This window comes from Alnus glutinosa, chromosome 12 (assembly GCF_958979055.1).
Source record: "Alnus glutinosa chromosome 12, dhAlnGlut1.1, whole genome shotgun sequence".
Classification (NCBI taxonomy): domain Eukaryota; kingdom Viridiplantae; phylum Streptophyta; class Magnoliopsida; order Fagales; family Betulaceae; genus Alnus; species Alnus glutinosa.
The window spans coordinates 15,263,427-15,277,212 of NC_084897.1; the positions used below are offsets into that span (position 1 = coordinate 15,263,427).

Consider the following 13,786-nt stretch of genomic DNA (forward strand, 5'->3'; position numbering starts at 1 on the left):
CACCTTGAATCCTTTATAGAATCTTGGTTTTGAGAAGAATTGTGAATTATTTGTTGTTTGTCTTTGTGAAACCATTACATCACTCTGAATCAGCTTGTATTAGAGCCCAACAACTATCCTACCATGGCGCGAAGAAGACGCGATGAAGGAAATAGATATGCAAGCCTTGGTGTTGTGCATGAGCACGAAGAGACATCACGTGATGAACAACTTGTGACAAGTTTTGAGCAGCACTTGGAGGAGCGATTTGAGTGATCTGAGGCAAAGATCCAGGCCCAAATCAGGGCACTCTGTAAGATCCTCAGTCTGCTAGGGCTAGATCAGAGCGATGGTATCGAGCTCAATCTTCTTAAACTTCTTGGGGGCCAATATTAGCTTCTCCACACACATTCCCTCATCTTATAAAACTTTTCTCATTCTAGTTATTTTTCTTGATGCATCTTAGGGCAATGTGTATGAGGGTTTTACCTCTTTATACTTCTCATATTCTTCACTTTCTAAAAGTAGTGCTTTCCTAATTTGCTAAATTTCCAAGAATAGTAATTTACTATATTTAGAAAGTATTTCATGGCGAGGAACTTTCTAAAACAAATATATATTCTCAAGGATATAACTTTCCATAAACATTTCATTTCAAAAGCTAATTAGAAACCATTCATGCAGGTAAAGTAAGTTAGTAATAAACAAAACAATTATTCACATATACGTATATATGGCGCTAGAAGCAATATATGAAATAACATGACATGAAATAACTTTAGAAGGGCCATGGGAATCTACTTACCTCTTGTCTGCAGCTAAAACTTGCCCTTTGTCAGCTCGCTAGCTACTTGAACAAATGTACAAACATTTTAATAACTTACTAATTCTATCTTAGTTAAAATGGCAAAAATGGTATTTGCTAAGCAAGACTCTAAACGAACCAAACGTGTAAAGCACTTCTAACGACATTGAGCTTAATTACCAATAACACTTTCTGAGCCTAAAAACTTAGATTAAATGGATCGAATTCACTTTCTAAGCGTGTTTTTACAAATATTCCCAAACTTTAACAACCATTAAATTTTTTAATAGTTATGTGAAAACAATGCAACTTGAAACTAGTTTAATGGAAATTCACATAGTTGATATAATATATGGTATTTATAACTTATAAACAAATTGTTTTCATGGAAAATTAAGCCCTATAAGATTCCAACCTAGCTTAATTTCCCATGTTCTTAATCAAATTTTTAAAATACTTTTTCATAAAAATATAATTTATAGCATCTATAGTAAGATTAACAATTGAAACATGTACTACGTACGTTACATAGGTAATCAAAATATGGTTCAGTTAGAGAATGATCTACCCTTGACCTATCCATATACATTTTCACGTAAACATAATAATGTAAAGTATGGGATCCGAATATCACAATGGAAAACATTAGAATTCTAATAGGGTTTTATGTTTTCATGTATAATAATCCAATCGTGTGATTAAAACTTTTCATGAATGAAACATATTTATATCATGATTTTGTATTCTAATGTTCTATCATAAAAATAAATGAACTCACATCATCAAAGAACGTACACATGCTTACATGAAATCGTGATTTTGAAGACAATAACCCATAATCATAATCTACGAAAATACGATACCTTTATTTAGAAGTGTTATTACTCTATATGAAATTCAAGTTTTAATATGAATACATGTTCTGATATTTTCTAATGCACCCATGAAATTAAGAGAATATGCAAAGAAAACACATAACTAGATGAAATTATGAAAATAACTCTTCATCCAAGAACTGACTATAATGAAAATATGCATGTATATGTTCATGAGATATAAAGGAGTTCAAAAAGAATGAAAGGAATACGTACTCACGTGAAAGTGGAAATTGGAGATGAGAGAAAATTGTTCTTGATGTTTTGTAGACGTGGAGAGAGAGAGAGAGAGAGAGAGAGAGAGAGAGAGAGAGTAAGATGTGAATTTTCTTGAAGAATAATGGGTATTGCTAGGTTTTAGTGTTCTTGAAAAAAAAAATGATAGAATAAGAGGGAGGGAAAGAGACGGCTGTGTGGTTTTAGGATGCTAGGGTTTTGATGCAATTAGGTTAGGTTTGAATTTTGGAAGATTTTGGTGCTTAAGCTCATTATCTGTAATAGACGTGAGACCTATAAGCCAAGTTTTTTTAAAATATTTTTCTAAATGAAGTTCCATCCTAACCTTATTATCATTTTGAAGACATTTTTTTTTAATGGAGATAATGCTTATGAAAAGTCTTGTAAGAAATAATACAAAACTTGATGAATTTTGATTTAACTTTCCTACATGTGTGGCGTGATTCTAGGTTGGTTTTTCTAATGAAAGGACAAAGATTTCCTCCAACTAGGTTGAAGGAACTTCCTTCAATCCAGTCTATAAAAATGCCATGTGTCCCTTTGCATGTGAAATGTACATACTTTTTTTTAATAACAAGGACAAAGTTGGAACAAAATTTATTAAAAAAAAAATGTGCTTCTCACATTTTATTTAAAAAGCATGTGTTTCTCACACAAAAAAGACATAAGACATTTTTATAGACTAGGTTGGAGGACAATCTGTCCTTAATGAAATAAATTGTGACCATGGATTTAGGTATGTGTAGCAAAGAGCATGAACATGGAAATGTCTTAAACTTTCTATGATTGTATCCATGTGTCTATTTTTACAAAATTGATGTCTAATATTATTAAATATGATGTATTTGAAAAATATTGCAAGAATTACTAAAGGGTGAATGATTTTGTCTTAAATTATTTCATGTAGTTTTCCAAAACCGATGGCATGCATTAATGCTATCCAATGTTGTTTCATGTGAATTAGGATGTAACGTAAGCTAAGTTCAAGTACGTTCAAGACAACGAAATTAAAGTTGGTTGATGGAATTTAATAGATTTCTTAAAATTAAAATTTCAGAATTTAAACTTTGAAGCTTTAATATGCATGGGTGGCTATGACTTTTAGGATTAGGGTTTTGTTTGAAATTTTATATATATATATATTTTTAAATAAAATAACTAACTTAGCTCAAAATAAAAGTTTTGCTTTTATAGGGATTTGATCCTATGCCCTTTTAGTACCTGATTTGTTAATTAAGCCATTAAACCAATAACACCATTCAATATACAACTTTAAAATTATAACTTGGAGTTGGTGGAGACAGGCAAAGTGCGAAGCCAGCTGATTTACCTGCTATTAGTGTTGCTGCCCATGTTAGTTCCAAGCCCAGTTATGCAGGAGCTGTTAAGGGCACCTTCGATCTGCTTCAGAATTCAAGCTAGGTAACAATTTGAACTCTTCTATGTGTTTGGAATTCTATCAGGCGGTTGTTGAGGATGGGCGAGAGAGAGACTTCCACGTGGTATTATTGATGAGGGTTAGAACAAGCAAGAGATTGAACTGTGCGAAAGCCATTGCTTAGGTAAGGCAATAATTTTGTAAAGGCCAATGGGCATTCGTAGCATGCTTGTGGTACCTATGGAATCAACTATATGCATTTGGGCGAAAGTTCGTGGGTATGGTGTAGTGACATAAGTAACACCATTGGTTAATTTCATCTAGGTATAATAGCTCATGATTGCTTTAGGGTCCATGGGAATACATTCCTAGTATCCTGCTGCTGCCAACTAAAAAGATTGGCTTCACAAGCGCAAGATAGCCCAACCACTCACCCATATTTTCTATCTCTCCTTCGGGGACTCAATATAAAGAGTAATTATCTATAAATCAATTTGGGAATGCTCTTCAATCAACCAATCTATTTAGCAAGTATAACACCTTCATTCCTTTACTTTAAGCATTAAGAGTGTTTTGATCCATTCAACTAAGAGAACCCAATAACACTAATGGGACTACACATCTATGAGCTCATATACTTTGGCTAGGTCAAGAAATTACTCTAACCTAAAATTTGGGTCGCTACACTCTCATCGGGCAATTTGCCGCCATGGAGGGGTCGAACTGTCATCATCATCAACCTTATCCGTATTTTTTGGATGATGATGATGTGGTTGCCTTTAGTGAGGTGCGATCTCAACGGAGGAAGGTACAGTTTGATGTGCGGAGTGCCACCTTGACCATTGTTTGTGAGCCTCAAATCCATCTTAGATGGAGAAGGAAGATTAATTTGTTGATGATGAGTTTCAAGAAGATGAGTTCGTTGATGAGGAGTTCAAACATGGAGATGTTCATGAAGATGTTGAAGATCCTTCACAAGGATTCGTGGATTGAGATTCTCCACCAACCTATAACACCGATGTTGATATGAAGATCTTATTAGAAGTTTTTCATATGAAGATCTTTATGAGTTTGATGAAAGCCTTAAAATTGAAGAGTTTGATTGGAGGTTGAATAAATCAGTTTTGTGGATTTCCTTGGGGTATACAATATTTTGTTAAATTCTCCTGATAATAATGATGTTGATAAAAATTGATGTGGTGGAGGAGAATTCTATGTTTAAACAGGAAGAGATTGTTGATCCTTTTTGGGAGATTTTCATGGTGCATGAAGGGGAAAAGGTAAATTAAAGGCATGTGAAAATTGAATTATCTCAATATTGTGAGCAGAGTTTTCAAGTTAATTATCACAGTCTTGTGGTGATTAGGGGAGTATTATTTTTCTTGTAATTTTACATTGTTTTGCCCCTGAAGAGAAAGGGATGGAAGGGATCGGTTTGTTATCCGAAGAATCGGGTCAAGGATTATCAGAATTCGATGACGAATTCTCTCCAACCGAGAGAGAATGATGCAGGGTGGTTCTTAATCAGAAATGCTTTAATAAAAATGTCATATGTAGAGTTTTTGACATCGGATGGAATCAATCTTAGTGGCGTCGGAAATTTAATTCAAAGGTATACAAAGTCATGCTTCAAGAAAGTCTTCTAATTCCAATGTTTACTAGGTCAAAACTGGGTGCAAAGAAGAGACTGAAAAGTTGGACAACAGCTGCCATCCCAAGTTCAGTTTGAACTGAACTTGGAACAAGCTGAAATATTTTTAACAATTCGAACTGTTAAGTATCTCAGTTCAAAATGATTGCAACAATTTTTGTAAATCAACTTATTTCAATATTCTATTAGGTTTAGGATTTAGTTTACTATCAATACATGTTATCGGTGACATAGTAACGAAGCTTTGATGATATTTGATTGATTCTGAATGAAAAAAAAAAAACTTTGGAAGTGCTTTTCTTTTTATCCTACCTTGAATACTTGCTAGAATCTTGGTTTTGAAAAGAGTTGTGAATTATTTGTTGTTTGTCTTCGCAAACCCACTACAACACGCTTCATTAGTTTTGGAGAACCTTTCAACGGGGAACACAGTACATATGATGCAGTGATGGGAAAATAATCATGGCAGGTTCATTGAATTGTCAGAATATGGAGGTGCATGGCGGTGGCATTTTGTAATTTTACTGGAGGGTAAAGACGGAAGGGGATGGTGACTGCCTTGTTCAGATGAAGTGGTTGAAGAATCATTATGAGAAGAAGAGAGAAGGCATGAATAAAAATAGGGAGAAGTCTGGGGTTATACCCGTGGTGCTGCGGGTGGTCTAGGGAAGGTAGTTGTATGTGGCGATGTTGGAAGGAAAATGGCAATACCTAGAGAGGAAGTCTTCGAGCAGAGGCATTCCAGACATTTTTGGTTATTAGACGGAAACAAATATGGGAGGTCTTGGAAGGAAGGAAACATATTTGCCGGCCGGAAAGCACGCTGGAAATGATGGGTTGACAAAGCTTGTTTTCGAAGGACCTTTAAACATACAGCCGTTGAAGAATATATCGATATCACTTAAAACTGAAATGGAGAGATGGATGGACTTATTGGAGACGAGCTTTGAGGTGAAAGGTGCTAGGATGATAGAAGGTTTAGGAGAAGATTTTTAAAGAAATTGAAAGGTAAAGTCGTGGTTTTAGTTGAAGGTGAAGACAATTTAGCATTGGGTTGAAAGGAGAATGGGCTTATTAAGACAATGGAAGTGGGCTCGAGAGAAGTAATAGGAATGAAGCAAAACAAAATCCAAGAAGAAAAGGTTAAGTCTTGATCCTAAGTCAACTAACTTCACCGTTTACTGTTGTCGAAGACCCACTAAACCCAAGGCCAAGTGGCGATCAAAGGTGTGGGTGATTGGTTCGACGATGGACACCTACCGAAGCATGGAGATGGAGATGACTGATGAGTGCCAAATATTGTGTATTTGGACCCCTTGATTTACATTATTTAGACCTTTAGCCTTGTTATTTTCTGATGCTTTGGTTAGTTTTTGTGTTTTTATGTTTTGTAGGTCAATAAGTGAGGAATGGCAAAATTCATGAGGAACTACTTGGAAAATTCGGAAGTTCTGAAGAACTCGATCGATCGAATTTCGCCCGAAGTCGATCGATCGAAATTTTTCAGAACTTACTTTTGCAGAAGCGCGCCAGAACACCCAATCAGGAGCTTCTCCATGACAAAAAGCAGTTCTCCTTCTGATTTTCGTAGCAGAACACGCTGGTTGCATAACCTTGGTTGTCTCTAGCAAGAGAGGAACCCTATAGGGGGTTAGAGGAGTCATTTTACATGAGTTTCTAGCCCTAATTTCCTTCTATAAAAGCCATAGCCATACCTCCTTGCTGAGAGAGTTCAGAGAACAGTAGATAGGTTTTAATTTCGTGCATTTTGTAGTGTATTCCAGTAGCTTTTGTTCTTAGACACTTTCTTTTTGTAAAGCTTTCATTTTATTTCCATGGTTGTTCTTCATTTTCTTGTGGTGTTCTTAGTCATGGAAGGCTAATAACCTCAACTAAGGTTGATGATGAAACCTTTCCATTGATGACACTCACACTCTTGTTATAATACTTGCACATTTGATGATATATCATATTTGTTATTCAAGTTCCATTCATTTAAATGCTTTATCTTTTGTAATGAATGTGGTTGTTGGTAGATCTAGGACATTTAATGTGTTTCAACCGATGGATATATTGTTTTATCGGTTTGAATCCATTGTGATTTGTTCATTGAATGGATACATTGGATGATTTGATTTCAAATGCGTACTCTTTGTGATTTATCTTTGAGTTGGATTCATTTAATGGTTCTAGAGTATGTGGTTGAGAAACTTGAATGACACCCTAAGCTTAATGTTTTTTGGGTGTTCAAGTAGAAACCAAGAAGTGTGAGTTGTTGGATTTGGTTTGGTGGATTCCTTAGCCTTAGTTCCTTTTAATTTGCATATTTCATTTCATCTCTTTTGTTTAGTCTTTTACTCTTGAATCAATCCTCCAACCTTTGGAACTAGGTTAAAATGAGGTTGATTAAACAAGACACTAATATTTGACCATTTCCCTGTGGATTCGACCTCGCACTTGCACGTACTATATTGCAAACGATTCATGCGCTTGCGAGTACTCATTAAAACACACATCAATGACTAAGACATAGGACGCTGATGTAGCCCATAGGTGTACAGAAGGTCCTATTGATGTCATGGAATCGAATGTTTCGCTAATGGTTACGAGCTCATCGATGGTTTTCGGTGCGGAAATTATTAGGTCCAAGGTAGAGAACGCCAAAAAGCCCAATAGAAGTGGTGTAGGGAGTGGTTTAGTTGAGAATTCATCTGCCTTGAGGTCCCTGTATCAATGGGGCAAGGGAGATGATGCCAAGGGGGTTGAGGGTGGTGTGGTGTTACAAAGGAGTAGCTAGGGTGGAGAAGGGGACAAAAGGCCTTTGTTAAGAGAGGATTCTGGAGATGCTTCGGTAGCCGTGGAGAATGAGAAAGGGTAACGAAGCATAGGGGGTTAGCTTTTTCAGGAGATACAGAATCATGAGTTGAATGGATTTGATTTGAACAACAAATTGATACAATTATGTGGGGGATATGAATAAACACTCATTGGCAGTGGTGAATGTTGTTGCGGAGGAGTTGGAGGGGAGTGAACCACTGTCAATCCATCCACTGGTAGTGGACGTAGAAAAGGATGTTCCAAATATGATGTCTCCCAATTGGGTGGTTGAAAGGGTGAAGGATTTTTGTCTTATGATGGTTTTTAGGATAAAATGTTGGATTTCTTTGATGAGATTTAAACTAATAAAGAGGTTGGATTGCTCGATTAATTATGATAAGAAGGGATGACAATCTAATAGAGGGAAGGGAAAAGAGAGGGCTCAAATTATGCATTATGAAACCTAAAATAGTATCATGAAATGTCAGATGGCTAAATGTGATTGATAAAAGACTGAGGATTAGAGGGCTTCTCAAATATTGGAAGACAGACGTTGTATGTTTATTAGAGACAAATCTGGAGAATACTTCTAGGAAGGTGGTTCAGAGTTTATGTTATCAACATGTGGAGTGGTGCTTTATGGGATCAAGAAGGGCTTTAGGTGGAGTTTTGTTAATGTGGGATAAGGGGTGGTGGAGAAGTTTGAGGATTGTGTGAGGAGTCATACAATTGCATGCTCATTTAGAAATGTAGATGGTAATTTTTTTTTGGGCATTTAGGGGGGTCTATGGCCAAAATGATGATGGTGAAAAGAGGTATATGTGAGACGAATTGGTTGGTTTGATGTGTTGGTAGAAGTTGTTGTAGTGTATTGGGGGGGGGGGGGGGGGGGGGGGGGGGGTTCTGATGTGGTTCCGGTTCTTGAGTAAAAATTAGGTGACTCTAGACACTTTTCAGCCATGGGGAATTTTTTAGATTTCATCTTTAAGAAGGGCCTTTTGGATATCCTATGTAAAATAATTAAATTTACTTAACTTAGAGTATTACTGTTAATTCTCTAGGCCAATTAAGTGGTAACTAACTGGTGATATTACCCTCGAAGTTAACTTATCAGAGTATGAACATGCAGACAATAGAAATAAATGACCTAAGATAACCATGATAAATTCATAAACCACAACATATATCATCAATATAGACTCAGAGTTTCCAAATAAACATTACTCTACGCAAACTTGACAATGCGAGCCATTCGCTCAACATTTTCATCTTAGTGAATTTCTCATGTTCATTCACTTGGGTTAAGCAATATAAAATAAACGTAAACACCTATATTCATGCAATAATCCAACTCATCAGAACATAGAGGTTTGAACATAGTGTAAACGAAATATTTCACACATCAAGTGAGTCGAAAAAAAAATAAAGGTGATATCTATATTTTTATTTTTATTTTAAAACTAACACATTTTGTGAAAACATCATTAAAGGTAGTCTAGGAAAAATATATTGTGAAGAGATTTCTACTATTCTTAAGGAAATGTACATTATAGTATTAAACCTTCATGTTCCTTAATAAAGAAAGTCTTTTTTTTTTTTTTTTTTTTTTTTTATTTATTTTTTTTTTTTTATCAAAACCACATGTTATATTTAAACAAAAAACTAAGCATGGTAAGGCATGTATTTAAATAGTAAAACGCATGTGAAGAGAGAATAGATTGAAGGCTAGGTTACCCTCTTATAGGAATCCTCCAAGCTTAGAGAGACCAAAACCTTCAAGAGTAGCCTCTCTCTCTCTCTCTCTCTCTCTCTCTCTCTCACACACACACACACATTAGGTCTAAGGTGGCTGAAAAACAAATGAGAATGATCTAGGGTTGATCCTAGGCCTTCTTATAGAGTAACATTCGCTTATAAGGCCAAAAATGGTTCCCTTTCTCTTTTAAAAAAGCTGCATGCGTACGAGTGTTCGATCATTCAAAGGAAACTTAAAACATTCTCCAGCGATCGTTTGAAGGACACTTCAAACATTCTCTATTGATCGTTCTAAGGAAACTTCGAACGTTCATAATTTGCGGGGTTTGAAAATACATTGTTTTTTATTTTTGAAAAGCATTTCACTTATTAGGGAATTTGACATATTTGAAACTTATATATATAAAAAAATGTTATTAATTATTTGGGGTATTACATCCCACTTGTAGGGGGCATTTTACATTTTTACTTGGCCAAATAATTGGATATTGCAGGCGTGGTCTAAAATTGATAGTTTTCTTCTATCTCTGGAATGAGAAGAATATTTTCCTGATGTTTCGCAGATGTGATTGCTAAGACTTTTGTCAGATCATTTTCCTTTGATGTTGGACTATAGGGTGCCAAGAAAGGAACCGAGTATTTCAAGTTTGAAAACATGTGGTTGACATCATAGGGATTTGTTGAATAGGTAAAAACTTGGTAGTTATCCTATAACTTTCACGGTTTACCAAGTTATATATTGGGTAGTAAGTTGAAAATGTTGAAGGCAGATCTAAAAAAATGGAATGAAGAGATATTTGGTGACGTCGGGTAGAAAAGGGAGCTTTTGGAGGGTATTCGGGATCCAGATATAATTACAGAGGGTCATGGTTTAGCGGAGGAGGAAAGGATATATATAAGGAAGGAAGATATGTCTAAAGAATTGGAGAAAACTATTCTTTTGGAGGAAGTGAGTTGGAGATTGAAATCTTAGGCCTTGTGGTTGAGGGAGGAAAATAAAAAACACAATTTTTTTTTTTCACAAGGTGGCTAATTCCCATTGAAGAAATAACCAAATGGAATCTTTAATCATCAACGAATTCATGTCTTCTAACTCAACTGAGATAAAAGAGCATATAATGCAATTGTATTCTGAGCAGATTTCTTGGTGACCAAGGGTGAATGGTCTTTCGTTCCTATCCATTGATGTGGACCATAGTATTTGGTTGGAAAGAGATTTTGAGGAGTAGGAAGTGTGGGAGGTGGTGAGGTATTTGAATGGTGATAAGGTGCCGGGGCCGAATGGGTTCATTATGGCTTTTCTCTAGAACTGTTGGGATGTAGTGAAAGAGGATATCATGATAGTTTTTATGGAGTTTCATAGTCGACGGAAGTTGGAGAAGAGTATTAATGCAACTATTTTTTCTCTTATTCCAAAGAAGGTAGGAACTGTGGATGTTAAGGATTTGCGACCAATTAGCTTAGTGGGTGGGGTGTATAAATTTCTTCCCAAAGTTTTAGCAAACATGCTAAAGTTGGTGTTGAAAAAGATTATCTTTAACTCACATAATGCTTTCATTGGAGGTACACAAATATTAGATTCAGTGCTAATCACTAGTGAACATTTAGATTATTATATTAGATTAGGAAAATCCAAGGTGTTTTGCAAGCTAGATTTGAAAAAGGCGTACGTATGATCACGTAAGTTGGGAATTCTTGCCTTATTTGTTAAAAAGATGCCGATTTGGGGAGAAATTGAGGGATTGGATAGAGCATTGTATATCTACGGTGCGATTTTCTAGAGCTCATTTTAATGATGTGTTTTCAACTTTTTCAAATAGATCATTTTAATTAAAAAAATTTATCAGATCTATAGCTTTCTTCACATATTTTATTAATTTCTTTTTAATTATAAATTGTAAACATATATTATACCCTTAGAAAATATAAAACAGATCATAAAAAATCAATAACAATGATGACTATGAAAAGATCCATAGAGGTCCAACCTCACTTCCACAGTTCCACGGGCCTTTGACGGCAGATTAGGATCTTCTATAATTATTTGACTGAATTGTAAAGAATTCAGACAGATGATTGTGAGAGAACAGTTATGAGACCCACTTGACCAAATAATTTGTGTTCGGGCGTCAATAAATTGGTTGATATAGGTTTTTTTTTGGTCAAACGAAACAAAATCATGACGCCCTAAGAGTTTGCAATATTGGAAGATGGAGAGATTTGAATTTGATATAAAAATTGGAACAAATAATTGTTGACGATCCTGATCTTTCGACAGCCATGGAGCCATCCACAGCCAAGAAGGGATTTTAATGTTTCCCCTTCTATTTACTATATGTATATATTATCATCAATTCTGAATATTTGTTGCAAAGACTAATTAATTAAGCTGATACTCACATACTTATTAAATAAATAAAAGCATCCATTTTATTTGTAGCAACAGCTATAACATTATTCGAATCTCTAGAGTTTGTAATTCTACTGATTATAAAAGCAACTCATAGAGAATAACTTCTCCTTGATAGTCGACCCCTCATTAGCGCTCTCCATTACTATATTAGTTGTTCTCGTTGAGCTCCTGGAGGAGAGTTTTGATTATTTCAACTGTTAATGGCTTTGCATAGCAGTGAGTTAGACCTGCCTCCATGAAAGCTTTCTTTTCAGAGTCTGAAGCACGTGAAGTGACTCCAGCAATCATGCTATTGACCCCCATAGCTCGAAGCTCCTTTGTTGCCTGCCAAAATAATTAATTAATTAATTTGATCATATATTCACATAATGGACTGCATTTTTTTACATGTCCTCATAATTCTTATAACAAGTTATCAATTAATTAAAGAATAATTTGAGAGAGAATTTGCTTGATGTGTGTATAGTTTTTTTGACAGGGCTATTGAACAAATACTTGGTGAATTGTGAGTTTATTTATTTTATTGTTTATATATATATATATATATATATATATATATATATATATATATATATATATATATATATATATATATATATATATATATATATATATGTATGTATTCTACAATCTTTATTTATTTTTTTTATTTTTTTTTAAATTATTGTTTTTTTTAACAATGACTGATCTAAAGGTTGGTTGAAACTGCCACATCAACATTGTGAGATAAAAATGTAGTTTTTAGCATTACTCAAACAATAATAATAAATAAATAAAAATACGATTTGCATACGCGTCGTTTGTGACTCTGACTATATATGAAGATTATGAATTACTTCAACTTATGGCTAGTTGTGAATTAATTTTATTAATCTATATACCGAAAAAAAAAACACCTATATGTATGCACAACTTTGAAAGATTATTGTTGGAAAAAAAAAACTTTGAAGATTATTGAATAGGATCTTTTTCATTTCAAGTGAATGGAGATGAATCATTTTATGATCAAGATTTTATTTTGTTGCGTCTAATGATGTACATGGTGCTATGTTATTTAAAATTTTATATATTTAATTTGGATGATGAAATAATTCTCCTCCATTTCACTTAAAATGGAGAGCTAGGATGCATTCGAACTGTTTATCTCAATTTCTTATATTCTTATATATTAAGAATGTGTAAGTTTCTACTTTGTAACACATACCTCAAATCCATTCATGATGGGCATTTCGAAATCCATAAGAACAAGATCAAAGAAAGCCCCAGAGCAAAAAAGATCAACTGCTTCTTTTCCATTTTTAGCCACTTGAATTTCCACTGGAAATTTGCTCAGGATCATGCTATGGATTTTTCTAATGACAGCATCATCGTCCACAACAAGCACATAATACTTCTTTTCAGTAGCCAAATTGTTAGTTCCATCCCCATTTCCAGTTTCAATGATTTTCACGCTCTTCAAACTAGATGCTCCCTTTTCGAATGCCATTTTTCCTTGCTTCAGTATTTCTGTGGGCAATAAAATTGTATGATCAATTTCTCTTAGCAATATTAGTAAGCAGTTGAAGTTATAGAGTGCACACATATATAAAAGAAACAAGTTACTCATTTTTTGGTGCTTAATTTTCTTTCTCCAGTAAACATGCAAACACTAGCTAGCTCGTTCCTTAGTAACTATATATAGAGCTTATAGGGAACAAATTCAAAACCTACGATTAAGTTGTTTTCTGAAACAATAATATTATGCAGACACCATCATATCTCTATATAGTACACATGTAAATAAAAGTGGTGTACAATGTAACTAAAATTAACTCAAACTTATAATATTAATATTTAATAACCCATGACTACAAAAAAAATCTCCAATTCACGTCAT

At 34.5% G+C, this 13,786-nt stretch overlaps 1 protein-coding gene across 1 annotated transcript; it reads right to left on the reverse strand.

Moving 5' to 3' along the window:
• Positions 1 to 12,057: 12,057 nt before the first annotated feature.
• LOC133852582 (two-component response regulator 24-like) lies at positions 12,058 to 13,396 on the reverse strand. The gene is made up of 2 exons (XM_062289354.1): positions 13,115 to 13,396; positions 12,058 to 12,234 (listed from the first exon to the last, which is right to left on the reverse strand). Exons 1-2 carry the CDS (start codon positions 13,394 to 13,396, stop codon positions 12,058 to 12,060), a joined length of 459 nt encoding a protein of 152 aa, XP_062145338.1.
• Positions 13,397 to 13,786: the final 390 nt, after the last annotated feature.

Coding starts and splice junctions, on each gene's coding strand:
- LOC133852582 (XM_062289354.1), bottom strand. CDS start 13,396: ATGGCATTCGAAAAGGGAGCATCTAGTTTGAAGAGCGTGAAAATCATT. Junction 12,235..13,114: donor CCATCATGAATGGATTTGAG/GTATGTGTTACA, acceptor TTATTTTGGCAG/GCAACAAAGGAGCTTCGAGC.